This window comes from Rhinolophus sinicus, linkage group LG02 (assembly GCF_036562045.2).
Source record: "Rhinolophus sinicus isolate RSC01 linkage group LG02, ASM3656204v1, whole genome shotgun sequence".
Classification (NCBI taxonomy): domain Eukaryota; kingdom Metazoa; phylum Chordata; class Mammalia; order Chiroptera; family Rhinolophidae; genus Rhinolophus; species Rhinolophus sinicus.
Genome location: NC_133752.1, coordinates 139714410 through 139736493, shown reverse-complemented (window position 1 = coordinate 139736493; position 22084 = coordinate 139714410). Strand labels below are relative to the sequence as shown.

General features: G+C 39.8%; 1 protein-coding gene across 2 annotated transcripts in view; it reads left to right on the top strand.

Moving 5' to 3' along the window:
• SRGAP1 (SLIT-ROBO Rho GTPase activating protein 1) overlaps positions 1-22084 on the top strand; it is a 244840-nt gene that overhangs the window by 177425 nt on the left and 45331 nt on the right. For both annotated transcript variants that reach the window (XM_019732457.2, XM_019732456.2), the window contains exons 7-10: positions 119-340; positions 2284-2385; positions 14100-14297; positions 15270-15354. In XM_019732457.2, the coding sequence (XP_019588016.1) occupies positions 119-340; positions 2284-2385; positions 14100-14297; positions 15270-15354 (607 nt within the window). The remainder of the gene's footprint in view (positions 1-118; positions 341-2283; positions 2386-14099; positions 14298-15269; positions 15355-22084) is intronic.

The window sequence follows — 22084 nt, the reverse complement described above, 5'->3', positions numbered from 1 at the left end:
GTCATGAAGGTGTACTCCTATGTTTTCTTTTAAGAATTTTATAGTTGTAGCTGTCACGTATAGGTTTTTGATTCTTTTTAAATTAATTTTTGTATATGGTGTTCTTTTAATTTTTAAGTGCTGTGATCTTGGCTACCATGCAAGTCTGAACAGAGCCCTAAGAACATACCTGTCTGCGGAGTATAACCTTGAAACCTCCAGACATGAAGGCTTAGACATTATTGAGAATGCAGTTGACAGTTTGGAACCCAGGAGTGATAAGCAGAGATTCATGGAGATGTACCCCGTTGCCTTCTGTCCACCGATGAAGTTTGAATTTCAGTCTCACATGGGTGATGAGGTCAGTAATTATTTTAAAACAAATTATTTTAAAACTTAACATTACTGTTCACCTGCTGTAACCCAACAGTTGTAAGAATTCCCAGGTATCTTCTCTTTCCTTCCTTTACATGGTATCTTAGCATAGTATTTTGCTAGGATCAGCCATTGCCACCACTTTTTAAAGCAAGGATCAAACACTCAGACGTCTACAGAGGCCAAACAAATTTAGGTTCAAACTCAGCTGGGTGTAAGCACTAAACTGTCCTAGGATAGAGACTTCTTCCTCCATCTCAAGACATTCAAGTTTAAGTTCAGAACAAAGTATTTTGCTAATGAAATCAATCTGAAGACTTCTTGAATCCTGATATAAAGATTCCCATAAAGAAAAATGATTGTAAATGGGAGAGAGGAAAAAAAAAAAAAGCAAAACATTTAAGATTCTAGTTGAATCCAAACAGTAAAAGGAACATAGAAATGATATATCTTTATTTCAGTTTACCTTTCTATCCTATTTTACCAAGGGAAATAAATCCACTTAAGCCGTTTATGAGTTACAGTGATATATTTTGTTATCTGCAAACAAGGGAAAACAAGAAGAGCCAATTAATGGAGCACACTATGTAGGACTTGGTGTCCAGCTATGCAGAACAATACTCGCAGGTTAAAAATTTGATTTTAGCTTATTGTTCTGACGGTATGTTTTTAAAAATAGATGTAATATTCGTGGTAGATTTCTTTAATGCCATGATTTTTTCTGAAACACCTAATATTACAACTTATAAGGTATATATGTGTGCACCTGCTGTATTTCTAACCTAATTTTATTTTTGCTTGATTTGATAGAGTGAATTACTTGATTAGTAATGGTTAGCATTTCTAATCACATACCAGTAGCATGTGAATTTGACAGGCACATGGCTTATGCCACCCAGAATTACGTTTCTCCAAAACCAAGTGGTTGCTGTTTTAATTTTTAGGTTATGGATATGTTAAGCATAGAATGATAAAATATCACAGACAAGTCACTTCATTTGAGTTAATAGTTTTTATCTTTTTGGTTTTTACTATTATTATTTTAATAAAGTGAATCTGTTGCCCCTTTTTTATGGCCCGTACTGCCAGGGAGCAATAATAATCTCCATGATGTTTTGGAGACTCCATAAAAGAAAAGTCCCATCTACCAAGAGCATATCTATGACAAGGAAGACGAGAAGAAATTATTCATTTCTGGAACAATTTTAATATTATTAAAAGGTTCCAATTTTGACCTACTCCATAATTTGGATCGTGGCCAAAATATCTTTCTACCAAAGCCCAAGATAAGTGGCCTCTTCAAGTTCATGGTGAATCACGTGATTTGGCTGGTATTGATAAGACCAGCCAATAGTTATTCACATTTTTTTGAGGTTTTACTATGTGCCAGGTCATGTTCTAAGTGCTTAATGTTCATTATCTCATTTCATCTTTACAACAGCCTTATGGCATAGGAAGTCTTATTACCCTCATTTTACACAGAAGGAAACTGAGGTTTGGTAACTTACCACAGTCACCCGGCTAGCTGTAGCCAGTAGGTTCTGTTGCCTGCCCTAGTTTTGCCTGCCTGGTCCATTTGGATCATCCGTCGTACTCTGTCCTCTGCCCGATAGTCATTAAGAATTCACGAGTGAGACATCAGCTTCAGAACCCTGTCTCCAGCAACTGCCCCGTTCTTAGAATGATGCTTCCTGCAGCTGCTCTCTTCCCAGTCATATCCGGGCCAAGCAGCTGCATTCTGCCCTTGCCACTGACGTAACTGGTCCGTATTTAAAACTGAAGTTTTGAGGCGGCTGTTAAAAGTAAATATGTAGTTGGAATCTTGAGGGCATCAGCCTAATTCATGCAGCATTTAAATAGGGGAAGCATGCATTTGGAGGCTGGCTTGCTGGTGCCCTGCTGTAACTGTGGCTTCTAATTCCCCCTCAGGTGTGTCAGGTCAGCGCTCAGCAGCCGGTCCAGGCGGAGCTCATGCTCAGGTACCAGCAGCTACAATCCCGACTGGCCACGCTCAAAATCGAGAACGAGGAGGTGAGCATGCTCTCTGCCCCATGAGTAATCTGAATTCTGATGTCAACTGGGAGACGTTTTCAAATGACCAAGGCATATTTAACAATTCTAAATGCAATCTCCTCATCAAGCATTTTTAGCTAAACTAGGGTTCCTAAACTCGTCTTTGTAAAGGATAAATGCAGATTCTGTGTTCTACCACTGATGAATACTTTATCAGGGATTCACTGCATACACATGGAAACACACCTTTTATCCTTAAATTTGTCATTCACATTAAAAATAGTTCCAAGAGATTATTAAACTCAACATATGTGCCTAAGAATATACAGTAATGTGTAGAATGAAATTTTTGACTGACATGTTAATTGAATCTTAACTTTTGAAATTAGTACTTTTATATGCTTTTTCTTGTAGTCTACAGATTTTTGGGACTGAACATGGCATTACTGGTATAATTAGTAAAAATATCATTTGAAAATAATAGTCAAATGAGAATAGAAAACTATTTATTTGCTGGCATTAGTGGATTTAAATGGATAGAACATGAAATGTGAATTATAAATATATGTTGAGCCAGAAAGCAGTTGTACAATTCAGCTGTCTTTTTTTGAAATTAATTTAATTGGATCCACATTCTCCTTAAGTAAAAATATGAACCACAGATGTTTCTTGTGTTAGTCATGGCTCTCGGTTATAATTTACAGGAACCCAAATCAACCTTACTCAGGTTAGAAAGTTTACTTATTGAACAAGTTTGCAGGAGCCTCAGTCATGATTAGATCTTATCGTGATTAGATTTCATCATGCATCTCTTGTCTCCTTTCATCACTTTGAAGTGATGTCTTCATGTGTGTTGGTAGGAGTCCCCCGCACCCTCCCTGCCAGTATTGTGAGAACCAGGACTACATGGTCCCTATGGCTTCCCATCTCACCCCGTTCCAGCATCCTTATCTCTGAAGTAGGACCCTTCCTCGGCCTGACTTAAGGCATGCGTACTTCTGGACCACCCACTACATCCAGGAAATGGGATTCTCTCCTTGGTCTGCCTAGATATTGTGCCCGTTCCTAGAACCCTTTGATTGACAGCCCCAACGGAAATATGTATTTCTAGAGACAAACAATTCCCAAAAGTAAGGAATGTAGGACAGAAAACAACAACAACAATTCACTTTGAAAAAATGAACTATGAAAATTCACTTGAGTACTCTTATTTCAATCCTACTGGGATACTTTGAGCCATGTGCATGTGTATTTGCTTTTATTAAGAAAGAGTGATGTGTGTCTACATTTGGTCAACACTCATTGCAATTTTGTGGCTTCTATTCTTCCTAGAAGAACCAAACCACCCCTTATTCGAACATGCGCATTTAAGATGCAACCAATGTGATTAAGACTTCATTCAGTCTCTGTGTAAAGTACCACAAGTGAGGCTTTCCAAAGGAAAGCTGTTGCTCTCTGAACTTGGGATGTTTCAGAGCCTAGGCATTAGGGTTTTGCTGAGGCATTACAAAATACTCATCTAATTCAGTTTATTGGATCCTATTATTAGATCTATGGTTTCTATGTCTAGTGACTTCCAGTTTTTTTTTTCCATTTATGTCCTCCTGCTGTTTTATTTGAAAACATTCCCTAAACTCTAGGAAAGTTGTTATACACAAGGTCAGAACAGCCCACAGACCTGTTTCATTTGGCTCCCACAGTTTTGGCCAGTTGAAAACAGGGCAGACTAGCAACTCTGGCCCTGCATTGCCTCATCAAGGGAAGAGCTGAGTTATTTGATCTCCCTTTGCCATAATTGTTAAACTCCCGATTTTCTTACATTGGACTAGTCCATTTATGTTACCTGTCTGGCCTCCGCAAGCCTCTGAGTTTATAACTTGAATGTATGTCTCTTTGGGCACAATTTGGAAGAACACAATGTCCTTATAAACTGATAGAGGCAGGCAACACTTTCTGAGGGTTTGTTTTTTTTAATTCACTATAGAAACAAATGAATTGGATGGTCCTGATAGTTCTTGTGAGTATAACTAGTAGTTTATAACTTACTGACTATCAGACAAATTCACGGTAGTGGAATGGGATTCCCAATGAAAATAAGATTTAGGTTGAATTTTTTTTTTTCTTTTTTTTTTTTAAGATTTTTTTATTGGGGAAGGGGAACAGGACTTTATTGGGGAACAGTATGTGCTTCCAGGCCTTTTCTTCCAAGTCAAGTTGTTGTCCTTGCAGTCTTAGTTGTGGAGGGTGCAGCTCAGCTCCAGGTCCGGTTACCGTTTTCTAGTTGCAGGGGGCACAGTCCACCACCCCTTCCGGGAGTTGAACCAGCAACCTTGTGGTTGAGAGTACGCTTTCCAACCAACTGAACCATCCGGGAGGCAGCTCAGCTCAAGGTGCCGTGTTCAATCTTAGTTGCAGGGGGCGCTGCCCACCATCCCTTGCGGGACTCAAGGACTTGAACTGGCAACCTTGTGGTTTAGAGCCCACTGGCCCATGTGGGAATCGAACCGGCAGCCTTTGGAGTTAGGAGCATGGAGCTCTAACTGCCGGAGCCACTGGGCCGGCCCCTTAAGTTGAATTTTTGACAATCAGTAGATTTCCAGATATGGAAGAAGGAACAGATGTTTCAGTATATTTTAAGTACCCTGGGAGAACCTTGGTTTCCCAGGGCAGTGTGGTTATCACCCAAGTTTTCCTTGGGGATGAGCCCAACGTGAAGCTGAAATCACGTGAGGAGAGGCCTTGAGAGTCAACCTAAGGAGTTTTACACTGTGGGTCAGTTCATTTCGGTACAATAAATATTTGTTGAGCGACTTCTACATTCCACATATTTTGCCAGGTGTGGAGAGTACAGAGATGAATAAGTCACAGTTCACATCTGTCTAGCGTGAGAGCCAGACTAGAACAAGTCATTTATATAATGTGAAAAGTAAGATATGTAACTTGGGAACAACGTAGCTCTCATTGCTGATTTGGAGTCCTGTGTAGCACTTTACTGTAGATAAAGAATTTGCCTCCAATCTTGCATTGATAGGACAGGAAATTGACACATGGGTATCAAACCAAAATATACAAATAAAGAAATATATGTAATTGTATATAATTCTCTGCCTCTGAACAAACATTCATACTCATAAAGTCTAAATTTTACTGGAAAGACTTCAATTAACAAAATTATGACTGCCCAGAAAACATGATCAAAGTTGAGAGAATTTCATCCAAGTTTTCAAAAGCATGGACAGTGCAGCTAGTAGAACAGGAGCCTTTTCACCAAATCTTAAACAACTATAAATAATGGGCACTCATATGATCTGAAACTATAGGAAGCTAAGAAGGGAGTTTCCATGCTAAGAGCCCACAGAGCATATCTGGCCACGATTCATTTTGTTTGCTCTACAGTGCTTGATTTTTAAAAATGAGTTGCTGTCATTTAAAAATTGCAAGTTTTGAATAAAAATACCGATTTTCAGCTTCTGAGAAATTAGAAAGCCTTATTATACTAGTCCTACATTTCTGCAGGGTAATAACCTACGTGAGCTGCGCAGTGGATACTTCGCTTAGACATAGCGCATGTGCGTCCTGTTTGCTGAGCTCCCCACTCAGCCCACATGCCTTATTTTCATGACCTGCTTGGCCCTTGAGTTGGCAGCGCCTGCCTTCAGGAAAAGACAGCAGTAAGCATTTGTGAAATGACCTCAGTATACTCGTAAGCAGGAAAAGTTGAAAGAAAAGGTTTGAGAAGGACTTAAATTTGTGGTTGTTGCAGATTCATAATGGATTGTGACATTCATTGTCACTTCATAACTTTACATTTGCCTGGTGAACCTTTTAAAACGAGCTTTCAGTTTCATTATACTGCAGGCTTGCGTCACTCATGATTCCAACTTCCAGTCAGCCAGTCAACAAAGGTTTATTAGTGTCTACCGTGTGTTGTGTCCACAGAATTAGAGCAGGGCCTACTGCTCACACAACTTTATTCCCAGTTCTTTGTTTTCTTTTTCTTACTTAAAAGTACAACTTTTTTTTGAAACATTAATAAACATTACTTTAAAAGGCAACACTATAAAAGCAACCTAAATCGAAATGATCGTTGATACCTTTCTCACTACCGTGCTTTTCCCGAAAATAATACTTAGCCGCACAGTCAGCTCTAATGCGTCTTTTGGAGCAAAAATTAATGTAAGACCTGGTATTATATTATATATTATATGACTGGGTCTTATATTAATTTTTTCTCCAAAAGATGCATTAGAGCTGATTGTCCGACTAGGTCTTATTTTCAGGGAAACACGGTGTAAACATTTTCCAAACTCTTTCCAATCTAATGTTACACAGTCTTGTCCACTTTCTTAAAATTTACTTTTAACCATCGCCATAGGGATTTCAGTTTAGGGGTCATTCCTGTTGCTCCTTTCTTTCAAAGCTAGCCTCTGGAGTAATTCCCCAACGATTGAATTCCTCTTTTCTTAAAGATCTTCTTTCTTCCCTTCATCTATACATAGCCTAAGAAAAGGAAAACGAATTGCATAACTAGAGCAATTATGCCTTTTGTATTTTTAGCACAGTCTTAGTTTTAAGTAGTTTGCCCCATTTTCAGACCATTTGGTGCAGAAAATAGAGTTTTCATAACCATGTCACTTCTGCTATGACTAAAATCTCACATATAAAATGAGTTTCTTAAGTTGTAGTAGATTTAGCACCCTGAAAGTAATGGAAAAGAGAGAAGCCTATGATTCCTTAATTAATTTGTAATAATGTTTAATGAACTGAAAGCCCCATATAAATTTTCCTAGCACCACTTAAAATCTTCCACCAAGTTTACTAGGAAGTATTTCAGAAACTGTTCCAAAAATATATTCCTTACACAGGATATTTTCAACAGTAATGAACAAGATTTTAGGCAAACATTTGAGACAGTTTTCATTGCTTAGGTAATTGATGGAAATAAGATATTGTTATACCTACTACTGAGGGTAGAAAAATCATGTTCCTCCCACTCCCACCCTGAATTTCCTATAGTACCAATGACTGCAGCAGAATCCAGGTCATGTGAATCATTGATCAAACCCTTATAGGCAAGTGTCAAATTCTTTTAAGACTTGGTATAAGATGTGGAGCTTGATAACCACTGAATCATAATTGCTGTTTCTGATCATCTCTGTGGTTTTAACTTCATTTTTGCTTATTTAAGTATTTCTTACTTGCCTGAAACCTTCTACTGATGAGGTTAGGAGTAAAAGCCTAAGTAAAAGATAACTGCCATTTATCCCTTAAATGATAGCGTCATCTTGGCCAAAATTGAAAACAGGATCAACTGTCTTTCACTGAAAACACATGTTTTTAGAAGCTATGTGTGTGTGTGTGTGTGTGTGTGTGTGTGTGTGTGTGTGTGTGGTTTTACATAGGCTTTTACTCCCTGATGGGAGGGCCTTGATCCAGAAAAATACCAAGCAGAATGAGGATAGTTTCTAGAAAGGGTCTAAAAGTGAGTCGTGAGCTAGGGCACCCGGAAGAAAATGGCAGAGCTCAGGGTGACTGTCAGCAGAGAAATCACACGTTGTTAGTGTGTGCTGAATATTTGTTTGGCATCTGTCGATTTGCAAGGAGGATGATTCCATCTTCCACCTTTCATTCAGTGAACTTTCGTGATGATCTGCTACATTTCAGGCACTGAGCTAGAGACTAGAGATAAAGATGAACAAGCTGTCCCTGACCTCACATTGTTCCCCGTGGTGATGGAAAACAGCCCTCTAAACAGTATGGAAGGGGCCTATGAGCAGATGCCATTTCTCATCACCACGGGCATCATGCTCCTCAGACCACGCTTAGTACCAGGCGGGTCGCTAGAGTCCAGTGGACTAGCGGGCAACCAGTGTTCTGAGACCCAGCTGACGGCAGGGATGTATGTTGTTCGGAGAGCCGTGGGCAATGTTTTCTTCTTTGGATTAAGTTGTATCATTGCTGAGAATTAATTTTGCTCAAAAGTCAGGAGTGCCTGTTATTTGTAAACATCCCTTTAAATGCAAGTACATAGATTATTAGTGTGAATTCTTTGGTAATAGATCTCTCCGCAAAAGCTTGAGGGGGAAGCAAAAATGGAACTGCTTTTCCCAGATCAGGCAATACCTTACCCAGCTCTGACAGGGTCCCTGACATCTGTACCCCACTGTCAGGGTACCCGGAGCAAGGGAAGGCCGTAGCAGGATGGTCTGTCTGCTCCTGCCTTCTGTGGCCAGTGCTGGCCATGAGTTTCTGACGTTTCTTGGCTAATTCATGATGACATTAATCCAGTCTCTCTCTGTGTGCATGTGTGTATGGTCTCTTTCTGCTCATTTATAATATATCTGAAATGATACAGTACTGTAATTGACATACATCCAAGGACAATGATGGAAGGAGTGAGTAGATGAGTTAGGAAGGGAAGGCAGTGCAGGGGGTCACCGTCACATGCAGATTAATGAGCGTTAAAGGATGTGAGTAGGCCTGCACTGGTGCGAGGTGCAGGGCACAGTGCCATCGAACAATGTGCTGTGTGTTAGGGGTTGAGTTGTGTTCCCCCAAAACTTATAGGTGGAAATCCTAACCCCCAGTACCTCAAAATAGAACCTTACTTGAAGACAAGGTCTTCACCTAGGAAATCAAATTGAAGTGAGGTCATTAGGATAGGCCCAAATCCCATACGACTGTGTCCTTATAAAAAGGGGAAATCTGGACACAGAAACTGAGAAGACAGTGTGAAGAGACAGAGAAGATGGCCATCCACACGCCAAGGAGGCAGGCCTGGAACAGGTCCTTCCTTCAGCCCACAGAAGGAAGCCACCCTGCCAAACACCCTGATCTCAGACTTCCGGCCGCCAGAACTGTGAGCCTACAAACCCATTCATTAAGGCACCCATCCTGTGGTACTTTGTTACAGCAGCCCTAGAAAACTAATACGATGTGTTTGGAGCATGAAACCACGGGATAACTTTCTTGTTTTCTCCAATGATGGTAACGTCCTGGAAGAACAAAGGCCAAAGAGCCACCACAAAAGCCCCCAGAAGTCATCCCTCCCCGTCGTCGTGTGTTCTGATCCTTATCTCAGAGTTCCGGCCACCTGGGCTCTTCTCCATGGTAGTCCCTTCTTCAGGTTTTCTGTAACCCTTTTCACGTTTTTAGCCTCTCCTGCTAAACCCCACTGTATTTTTCTGCTGCTGATGGGGGATCATTGCAAGCCTCATACTAGCTGTTGCAGGCCTGCCTCATTACCTTCCCCCTGGTGACTTCCTACCGTGGCTTGTGTGTGTGTCAGAAGCTAGTGCTATTCTTTGTCGAGAACATCCCCTGGGATAACATGTAGTCCCAGCCATCGTGTCTGGTGTTTTCTGCCGCACCCTTTATTCTTCCTGACGATTCCAAATTTAACCATGACACTCTTGCTTCTGAGGAGGAATTGAGAAAAAAAGGAAAAACAGTGTTGTTGACAGTGACAAGGAATCCCCACAGTATATGAGCCTGTTAACCAAGGACTCGGGTGGACATGGATCTTGTCTGGTCCCTGGGCAGATGATCCTGCCTCAGAGACCTTGGTTAGTTAGTCTGGTGCGAGGACAAGAGTCCACTTCAGGGTCCACAGATAGTGGGTCTGTTACCAGGTTCTTGAATAGGTTTGGCACCAGCCAGGCCACTGGACAGGTCCCTGGTGGGCAGGACTGGCCCCAGACTGCAGCTGAGCACAGCTGTAACTGAGTCGTGAGTCCACTTAAGGGTCTACAGCCAGGAGGACCAAGGTCTGCAGGCCTGCCTCCAAGGGCACAAATGGGCCTGTCTCCCTCCAGGTCCCTGGGTGGGCCGGATTGCTTCTGGACTGCCACTGTGAGGGTCTGGAGCCAGGTTACAGGCGGCTTTCAAGATCCAAAGTTGGACCAAGGTTGGAAAACCTGCCTCTGGGAGTATGAATGGGCTTGTCTTCAGGGGACTGCTCATAGATCATTGCTAAGAGCTTCTGGAACCAAGTTACACGGCCGCTTCATTACCCACAGATGGACGAAGGTTGGCAGGCCTGACTCGGGGGGCACAGACAAATGTGGGTCCCGTGTAGTCTCTTGTCAGACAGAACTGCTCCTGGACTGCAGCTGAACTTGTCTGGAGCCAGCCTACAGGGCCTCTTCAAGATGTGCAGTCAGACCAAGGTAGGCAGGCCTTCTTCTGGAAGTGTGAGCAGCCATGTCTTTCATCGGACCCCTGGGTAGGCAGGACTACTCCTGGACTACGGCTGGGAAGGGCTAGAGCAGAGTTACAGGGCCACTTCAAGATCTGCTGTTGGACCAAAGCCAGCAGGTCTGCCTCCAGGAGCATGGACACGTGCCTTCTGGAAAGTCCCTGGGCAAAGTAGGACTGCTCCTGTACCAGAGCAGAGAGGAACCGGAACTGTATCAAGCTCAGCAGGCCTATCACCTGAGGCACAGGTGGGCATGACTCCTCCTGGGTCCCTTGGCAGGTGGTGCTGGTGAGAGGACCAAGGCCAAACAACTATAGCTGAGTGCACAATGGGACAGAGCTGTTTCTGGGTTTGTAGCGAGGACCATGGTTGGCAAGCCTGCCACCTGGGGACAGGCCTGCTTTCTCAAATCAGTCTTTCTCAGCCTTGGGCTCCACCAAGGTTTTGCAAGCTCCTACCTGGATCCCAGAGCGCCCACAAATACACTTTTATCCATGGATGGCTGCCATATTATTGTTGCTATGGGGGAATATGAGCAGGGGACCTCCTGTTTTGCCATCTTGCTGATGTCACCTCCAGGATGGTGAGTCTTTTCATTCAGCTAATAGATATGTAATCATGTGTTACTTAAAGTAACTACTTATAATATTTTTTGTTTAAATTATCTATAACATGCTTTTCCCCAATAATATCTATCCTTTACATTGTGCAATGTCCCCAGAAATATTGACTAAGTCTGTTAAATTTCTTTGCCTCCTTTTTTGTTTATTCCATCACGTAACCTCTTTCAGCATCTGAATTAGCGCTGATTTCTATTATTTCTTCCCTAAACAGTATTTTGTTGTGTAAAAAAAAGTGATTGAAAATATGTCTTCTTCCTGTAATGATGGACTGAGACACTCAGCTCTTTCACAGTTTACTGTCCAGGACAAGGTGCATGGCCAAGTTTGAAGCCCATGACACAGGGAACCATGTGTTTGCAAAAGAAAGAGCATCAAATATTTTGAACGGAAACACAATTCAGTGATTCTGAACCATTAGGACCCCTAGTGCTTTGGAAAAATAAACATTCTCTCTAGAGGATGTTACCCCCATCCCAGACTTCAAATAACTCTGCCAAAAAATCTCCAGCAAAAATAACTATGCATATGAGGAGAAAAACCATGAGTGATAGCCAGAAGAAATAATCAACAATAGAGACATAACTATAGAAACTCCAAATATTGAGATTATCAGAAACAAACTGTAAAAGAGCTGCTTAGATTTCAGCAAAGAACTAGAACCTATAAACAGTGAAATATCCGGTTTGAAAATGAACCACACAGAAATTCTAAAACTGAGAAATACAATAACCAAAATTAATAAATCAGTGGATAGTTTTAACAGCAGATTAGACACGGCTAAAGAGTGATTATCAAAGTGGAAAACAAGTAAGAAGAAAATAATCAAACTGCAGCATGGAGAAAAAAAAGGTAGAAAATAGGAAGAGATGGATAAGAGATATAGAGAACACATTGATGTTTAACATACTAATTAAACTCTCAGAAAGAAAAATGACAGGAAAGAAACAGTATTTTCAAAGATAAAGGTTAAAATTTATCAGAGATTATGAAAAACAGAACACAATTCAAAAAGCCCCCAAAAATTCCAGGTAGAATATGTTTTTTAAATCCTTTCCTAGAAACATCATGGTGAAACTGTAAAAAACTTTGAAAGCAGCTAGAAAAAGAAAGCAGCGTTCATTCAAAGTAGTCATAGACTGACAGCAAACTTCTTATTCAGCAGGAACATAGATGCCACAGAAAAGTACAGCGATATCTTCAATGTATTGAAAGTAAATAACTACCAGCTAGGAAAAATATCTTTCATAAATGAAGGTTAAATAAAAGATATTTTCATGTCAACAAAAACAGAGTTCACCACCAGCAAACTCATGCTGAAAAGAATTACTAAAGGGAGGGTGATCTTAAAAATATAAGGAATAGAGATTGAACAATATAAAATATATGGATGAAGCTAAATGAATACTAACTATAATAACTAATGTCTGTATTTAAATATACATAAATATTTACATATATCCTATTGTAATACATTACAAAAATAGCTTCTAAATCAGGAGAAGTAAATGGAGATAAAGTGTTCTAAACTCTGTACACTGCCTGGGAAAAAGATAAAGCTATCAATCAATTTACATTATACTTGATAAGGAAAGGTGGAGTACAACCTAATTGTGGAAGATAAATTAAAAAGCTCCTATACGATAACATAGAACAGTATCTTTATGGCCATAAGATAGGAAAAATATTTCTTAAATAAGGACACAAAAAAGCAATAATTATAAAGGAAAGGATTGGTAATTTGATTATATGAAACTGAGACTGTTTATCTGGATACTATAGAAAGAGTGAAAAGCCAGAGCACAGAGTGGTAAGATATTTGCAACACATATAACTAATAAAAGACATATCTACATCTGCAAATGTGTTTTTTAAAAAAGACTCATAACCCAATAGAAAGTTGAGCAAGAGATTTAGCAAAGTGTTTCCAAGAGAGGAAATCCAAATTGTCTTAACCATATGATAATGTGCTCAATCTCAATCATCAGAGAAATGTCTGTGAAAACTACAGATACCAATATACAACCAACACAATGGTTTACAATTTAAAAGGTGACAATACCAACTCTTGAAGATTTGGAGTAATAGGAATTCTCCTACTGTGCTGGTGGGCATGCAAATTGGAACAATAGTTTTGGAGAACAGTCTGGCATACTCTATAAGCAACAATTCAGCTCATGTACGTGTGCCCCAATAAAAATGTACTCATAGCAGTGTTATTCATAATGGGCCCAGATTAGAAATAAGTCATCTACGTATCAACAGTAAAAGGGATGATTATGATGTATTCTTACAGTAAATATTCAGCAATGAAATACAAGAAATCAATAAATCTTACGACATAAAGTTGAGCAAAAGAAGCAAGACAAAAACTATCCGTGTTTTAGGATTCCATTTATATAAAGTACAAAAAGGGAAAAACTGATATATGATGTTAAAAATTAGGACAGTGGCTACCTTTGGGGAGGAGAAAAAGGTGTGGTGGTTGGGAGAAACACAAGGATACTCGCAATGTACTATATTTCTTGATCTGAGTGGTGGTCATATAAATGTTCTTTTTGCGATATTCATCAAGCTATGTACTTACAGTCTGTGCATTTTTCTGTATGTAGTTTTACTTCAATTAAAAATGTTACTTAGAACAAAAAAATGTAATTGAGAGAGCACCCAGTGATACATGAGATTTATAAAGGCTGATATAAAGTGATGTCCTCCTTAGTGTAATTCTGAAGAAAGCCTTTCCTTATATTGGTGACCTGGGGTATTCTTTAGCTGTCTCTCTCTGCTAATAGATTCTGAACTTCTTGGGGCAGGGCCTGCGTCCTTATCTCTGCTTGATAAAATGGATTGTCACTGCATGTTTGTGGGATTCACGAAATAATGTACTAATGTGAAAAATACGTTTCTGTTCCCAGGTTAAGAAAACGACTGAAGCCACCTTGCAGACAATACAGGATATGGTCACAATCGAGGACTATGATGTTTCTGAATGCTTTCAGCATAGTCGCTCCACAGAGTCTGTGAAATCTACTGTCTCTGAAACCTACCTGAGTAAGCCCAGCATCGCTAAGAGAAGAGCCAACCAGCAGGAGACTGAGCAGTTCTACTTCATGGTATGTCTTTTGCTTCCCCAGTCACTCTTGGGGCTCAGATCTGGGGTTCCCAAATGCTGCTGCTGGAGTTCGATTGAAATCACCTAGGGTTCTTTATTAAAATATAGACTCCTATCTACCCTCAGAGTTCCTGATTCAGGAGTTAATACTTTTTAAAAGCTCCTCAGGTAATTCTGATATGCAGACAAATTTAAAGAGGACTGTGCTAAAACAACTTTTGAACTTCAATGGATATACCATATTTTGCTGTGTGTAATGTGCTCCCATATATAATGCACACCCACGTTTTTATCCCAAACTTTGAGGGAAGAAATCTTTCGTTTTAATTTTTTAATTCACATTTTTATTTGTTTACATTTAGTACTTGTTTTTTGTATTATAAAGGAATTTTAGCATTTATTTTTAAACATTATGGTACAAGAAATTCTGTGTACCGGTAATAAATTTACGATATTTACACATCATAGAAAGCCAAGAACTCTTCGTCGTTGCAAGTTTGTCCTTAGTTCAGCAAAACCAGTTATTGTATTCCAGGGTATTTTGCGTATGGATATCGTTATTGATTTCTAGAGTTACACTTTTAACTCAGAAGCCTAAATAAAAGAATTAAAAACATATAGGTACAGAATTAGTACTGCCCATGTGTAATGCACATCCTTATTTTTCCCTCACAAATTTGGGCAAAAAAGTGTGCATTATACATGGCAAAATACGGTACATGTCACCAGGAGAGCTTATTAACATGTAAGTTCTGATTTCAATAGATCTGTGGAGGGAGGGACCTGAGAGTCTGCTCCTCTAATAGGCTCCCGAGTGAGGGTTGGTGCTGTTGGTCTCCATCCGACCACGCTTTGAGTAGCGAGGTTCTAGGATAGAGAAGATAAAAGTGGCTGGATTTTAGATATCCTACGTGAAGTTCCTTGACGTTGAATTTTTTTTTTTTAAGTTAAAAACAAATCTTTCCTTCTGCAGAAACTCAGAGAATACTTGGAAGGTAGCAATCTCATCACAAAACTTCAAGCCAAACATGACTTGTTGCAGAGGACCCTTGGAGAAGGTCAGTTATTTGAAATAGTTGGGAAGATGACGTGGATTATATATTGTGTTGTGTCTATGACCTTTAAGTGTGTGTGGATTGTGGATTTGTGCTTTAAGAAGCAGATAACACTCTTTGTTTAGATTTGGTTTTCTCTGTCTCTGTAATAACCAACTTCTCCCTGGAACTACAGAGGGTGCCAAAAACATATATACACATTTTAAGAAAGGAAAAAAACTGTTATTAAAATTGTAATACTCAATATATACCAAGAACAAAATATGAATATAAGTCATGTGTATACATGTTTTTCTCACCCCCGGTATTTTCTTTTTGAGCCTGGTGCTAACCCTGAGGGACAACAGTGAAATGTGGGGAGGGCTGAACAGCCAACACGAAGCTCCTGATGAAGGGTCTTCAGAGCTCCTAAAAGTAGAGAAGTCAGAGGGAGCTGTGCCTGCCCCTACCTACTGACCGCCTGGTCACTTCCTCTTTTCCTCCTTGGACTTTCCACCCCTCCAGCCCCAACCCATTTATTTTAATGGGCCAATATTTTTTTGTCTCATCTAATACCTTTTTGGACTCTGGAAACCAGTTAAACCAGTTTGGGTGACTCTTTTTTTTTCCCCCTTTCCGTAGGCGTTGGTTTTAATTGAGAAATAATCTCCTTAAGTATATTGCTGTATCTAATAGCGAAAACAACAATAGTTATCACTTATCTAAGGCTTTCTCTGTGCTAGGTGTTGTTCTGAGGTATATATATTTACTGGATACTTCGTTAATTAATTTTCCCATTTCTACAGATGAAAAAACTGAGGGAAGAAAAAAGGATTGTAGGCAAAGGGGACTATGTAAATGTTACTGTTGCTCAGTCATCTTCAGGAAATTTAAAAGGAAAAACTAAATATAAGCAAAGTCCCTGTCTTAAGTGCCTCATAATCTGTAACTTAATTAGCTTTTATTTATACCAGATCCTGCTAGAAGTTTTAAAAAGTAAAAGAGACTATGAAGGGGAGTGGGAAACGAGGGGACTGAGTTGTGTGAGTAATCCAGGCCACAAAAAGAGATTACTGTTCTTTAATGTAAACTCTTGCCTCCTACCACTCTAGAACCTTCCTTACCCATAAAGAAGTTTTTCCATCACCTTATTTCCTTGTTTTTTCCAAAGGACCCATTATCCTCAGGGAATGACGACATGGATAAAGGTCATCATGACCTAAGACTCTGTGTATTACAGTTAGGATGCCAGATTCTAAGATAAAAGGCCAGTTTCACTTTGAAAAAAACTTAACATTTATACTACTAAAAAGTGTCTTAAAAAAAAAAACCACATACAATGTGTGAACTTTCATTAGATTCTAAATCAAAAAGGAAAAGTTATAAAAGGCATTTTAAAGACAACTGGGGAAATTTAAATATAGACCATTTATTAAATGATATTATTGAATTAATGTTCATTTTCCTAGATATGGTGATATGGTTATGAAGGAGAACATTCTTAGTCTTAAGAAATGCCTGCTGACTGGCATGATATTTGCGACTTACTTTCAAAATGGTTCAGGAAAAAAGATACAGCAGTGGGGGGAAGGCAGAAAAAGAAATATGGCCAATGTGACAAGATGTTAACACTTGGGAAACCTAAGTGAAGTGTATATTCATGTTCCCTGTACTAGTCTTTCAACTGTTCTGTAACAGAGATTTCAGCTTTTTTTGTAAAAGACCTTTTTTTCCTTTGAACAGTTGTCTTTTCAGCAATTGTGTGCTATTTGTGGTTTTGTGGGGTTTTTCTTCCTTTTTTCCTTCATATGTCTTTGTTTTTGTTTTTTTTCCATTTTTCACAAAAATGCCTAATATTTCACTGATGCCCCAAAGGTCAGTGGCCAGTCCGAAAGCATAGATTGTCATAAATGTAGATGAATGCTGATGGGCACAAAGTCCTTCCCTACAGGACTGGACACCACTTTAGAAATTGAGTGGGAGGGAATTAAGTAGAGGGTGAATTCATTCTTGGCAGTGATGCAAATACGTGTGTCAATACACTTGGGATGTCATTCTGAAACTTTTGTGGTACTCATTCTACATAGATTCCCTTATGTCTCCTGGAAAGAAAGTCCCAATGGTTAATATTATTTTATGTGCCATGGCTGGGTACGGCTATATTTCAGCCAATTTGCTGAATCCAAACACCAGGCTCCATCTTTACCGGCTGAACTGTGTATATTGTACCCTGAGAACTCAAAGCCAGGATTTCTTTTTTTTTTTTTTAGATTTTATTGGGGAAGGGGAACAGGACTTTATTGGGGAAGAGCGTGTAATCCCAGGACTTTCTTCCAAGTCAAGTTGTTGTCCTTTCAATCTTAGTTGTGGAGGGTGCCATTCAGCTTCAAGTTGTTGTCCTTTCAGTCTTAGTTGGGAAGGGTGCAGCTCAGCTCCAGGTCCAGTTGCCGTTACTAGTTACAGGGGGCACAGCCCACCGTCCCTTGCGGGAGTCAAACCGGCAACCTTGTGGTTGAGAGGACACGCTCCAACCAACTGAGCCATCTGGGAGCTCAGAGACAGCTCAGCTCAAGGTGCTGTGTTCAATCTTAGTTGCAGGGGGCGCTGCCCACCATCCCTTGCGGGACTCGAGGAATTGAACTGGCAACCTTGTGGTTGAGAGCCCACTGGCCCATGTGGGAATCAAACCAGCAGCCTTCGGAGTTAGGAGCATGGAGCTCTAACCGCCTGAGCCACTTGGCCGGCCTCCCAGGATTTCTTTAACTTGGAATTTCTTTCAGTAATTTCCAGTGTCCTAGTGACACAAGCTATGTTCAGGTGTAGCAGCCCCTCACCGGACTGGATTTATTCTGCATGCGGAGCGGGATGGTCGTCATCTGGTGGCAGCAGACACACTGGCGTGTGCCCACTGGTTGCAAACCTCTCTGTTTCTTGGGCCTGCCTGCCCCACGTGTAGGCTTGGCAGCCCCCCAGTTGTTGGTCACTGCTTGGGGTTGACACTGGCAGCTTTGCCCAGAGAAAAACTGAGCGTGGAGAGCGTGCCCCACCTTTTAGCTCCACCATTGTGGGCCTGCTGGCTTTCCTTGGGAGCCCTGTTCGCGTTAATAGGCTTACACCAAAGGAGACTAGGAGAGTTCATGGCGCCTGTCCCACGGTGAGATAATCCAATGGCAAGCCCTTCTGAAGGAGTCCAAGTCTGGGTTTGGCTCATAAATAAGGTTAGTAGCACAGGTTTAAATGGTGCATTTGGGGACAATCCTGACTTCTTACGTAGAAATCGCATCTCTAAATTATACTAGACTCACTGCTGCAAAAACTGCCTCCGTTGTAAAACAAATAGAGCCTAACCCAGGAATTTAGCAGTTAGTTGATCGTACACAACTGAAACTATAACTACAGGCATGTGTTTGGCCTGTCTTACTGCTTGCTTTTGGCAGGCTACCAGTGGCCCAGTAAGTCCTTTGATTTAAAACATTTCGAAGCAACTAGATTGGGCCCTGAAAGTGGCACCATCAAAATTCAGAATTCCAAATCTTTGAGAAATACTGAAGTAGAAAGAAACACGTAATGATTTGTTAAGACCGGAGTTGTCGTCGTCTTCTTCATCCTTCAGCAACACCATTACATCTTTTTTATGATGTCATTTGTTTTTAAATTAGAGAAGTTAAATTGAGCTCAGTAAACGAGCCCTGAAATTTTTTCTTTTTCGTTTTTACTCGTGAGGCTGAATGTTCATATTGGCTTCTTTGTGTGCAACGTTTAGAATTAAGTGGATGTAGATATCAATGCAAATTTGCTAAACACAGAACATCTGACACTGGAAGCTGAGTTCCGTGCTGTATTATTTCCAGCAAAGGAGTTAAACAGGTTATCCTCACACATTCCATTGTATGTCTTTGAGTAGGAGTAAAAGTACACTTTCAAAAGGCATGATAGGGAATAATTCTGCTTTTTTAGAAAAGCCCTGCATTAGTCGGTATTACGGAAGAAAAAAGACCGGAAAGGAATGTCAGGGTCCATATCAGTCGTTCATCAGGGACTTCTGTTCAGTTTGACCTGTGCACATTTTAAATATTTTATTTAGTTGGTTTTTTTGTGTGTTTTTTTTAAATCTCAAATTGCCACCAAACTATATTTTGGTTTTCCCTTTCATTTGATGGAGATAAAATACATTCGGACATGAAAAATAATTCACTTCCTAATTCTCAAGTGAAATTGTAAAAGTTGGTCAAATTAGGTGTTTGTATCAAGAACAACATAATCCTTGGTCTTGGGTCATTTTTTTCCTCTAAATGGCATGTGTTGGGGGCAAAGGGGGAATGAGTTGTCTGTTGTTTTTAATAATTAAGTACCCTTCCAAAGAAAATGATTGAAATCTAATCCTCAGACCACTGGAAGCTTTCACGTTTCTCTGGGAAGCAGAGTCTTCTAAGCTTGTGTGTTATTGATCTATTAGTGATGGCACTGATTAAAAAATAAAACCTCATTCATCAATTGAGACATACTCAGTACTATTAGCTGAAAACAAAAAAACGGATGTGGCAATGGTGGTTATACTATGAATGACAGTTCTTGCAAAGCTTGCTCTTGGTTCATTAATAAAAATGCATTTTTTATAGGTTTTTCAATTTTTTACCCCATACTATTAGCCATGGATGGATGGAACAAAATGAATTTAAGCCATATTTATACATGATCTTTTTCTAAATCTGGAGAGTACTCGGTTAGGCTATTTTAACAAAAATAGCAAAATTTCAAAGTTATACAGCATTTCGTTTTTAAGGAATTATTATTAGCATCTTTAGCATTGAATTATTTGAAAGTGATTGACTTCTGTTATTCGATTTAATTTTATAGCTATTTATTACATTTGTTTAATAATTCATTAAATTTATTAGATCTTCAGTGTTTTATATTTGGCTTTCGCCATAGGGAGCAGGCAGAAGTGTAAGCCGTCATCCCTACCTTACTTCTAGGACCTTTCAAAGTATTTACTGGGAGAAAAAATGACTTACATTTTTACAGTATATTACTTGGGAGCTCAGGTCTAGAATTAAAATAAAACTGGACCCAAGTGCCAGACCCACCACGTACTAACCGCGTGACCTTGGACAAGTCACTTGCCTTCTCTATGTTCAGTCTCTTCTGTAAAATAAGAATAATAATAATAGTCCGTACTTCATAAGGTGGTTGTGAAAATTGTGAGTTAATATACAGAAAGGGCTGATAAATGCTAGACTTCATTGCCGTTTTTATTGTTGTTATTAATATATTTTATATCATACTTCTGTGTTATAATCAAGTATGCAGCGTGATAGAATACAGTATAGCACAAGCCAGATACTTTCTCTGCCCTCAACCCTTTGCTCGTTCTGCTGACTCACCCTGGGTGATCTCAGCTAGGACCTATGGCCCCAGCACAACCTAAATGATAGTGACTCTCAAATCCTCATCTCCAGCCCTGTCTGCTCTCCGCAGTTAACTCTGTATATATAGCCAGCTTCCTCCTGAAGGAGCTCCCGCAGGCACCACACACCACACTCAGCTCACCACCTGCCCTCTCCACTTGCTGTTAGACCTTCTCTTCCACTTATGAATATTTGTAAGTTATTTTGGAGTGCTGTGTCCATCTTCTCTTTTTCCTTCTCCCCCAAAGCAGCAGATGTCCAGCAAAGGGAAGGGACTTACAGTTAAATGATAGGTAGAACCAGGTAGCAGGAGGAAAATCAGATTCTTTGTCTTTTCTCCTCTCCCCCACTCCAAGTCATGGCCAAGACCTGATTCTGCCAACACTTCACAGTGGCCTGGATCTGTGTGGAGAAAGGTATTTTCTGATAGAAACTGTCGCCCCCAGTTTAGTAAATAGACATTACTCAAAAGTTTTATGTTACTTGTTATTCAAGAGGAGATATTAATAATAGAGCAAAAGACTCTTTGTTCATTCATCATTCCCAACAAGCCAGCCTTTTCTCCGATTGTTACGTTGGCCTAGCCCTACAAGTCTGAGTCCCTGCGTTATGGACTGTACTCACCTGTTTGTACCACCACATGACCCTTCTCTGCCAGCTACATATTCAGGCTGTTGGAGGACCATATGATCATTTTGCAAGCAAACCAGTTGAGTGGTTCTCTTCCCCACACCCCTCCCTTTCCACGGCTCCACCCTAAATGTAAGAAAGAGCAGACAGCAACCATGGACACATTCAAACTTGTAGAAACATCACAAGAATACAAAGCTGGTACTTAAAACAAGTAAAGAAGCCCAAATATATAAGAAGAACCTTATGTTTTAAATAACAGAGAACTCTTGAAAGGCTTTTAGCCTACAAGTTGGTGGAATGCAGCATAATTTAATGTCCTTGTACTTTAATATCTGCATATGTCATTTCTGATTACAAAATGCAGCTTTCTCCCCAATGTCATATTATAGGAAGAACACCAATTTAATTTAAAGGAAATTGGGTTCTCCCAATCCTATTTTACCCCCTACTTCTCCCCAGAAATGTCAATCAAGAGAGAGGGAATAACTAACACTCTCATCTTGCATGTGTTTTATTTGTGTTTCATCCTCAAACTTACAGATAAGATCAACAGCTCTTTCTTGTTTTTAAAAACAAAAAAACAAAAACTTCCTGCCTCAAATTGCCAAGTAAAACATGTTTCTCCTATTTATAGAATTTATTAAGTTTTATGTATAGATTTTATGAAATACTTACTTTGAATTATTTGTCTATCATTATATGCTATCCTCATG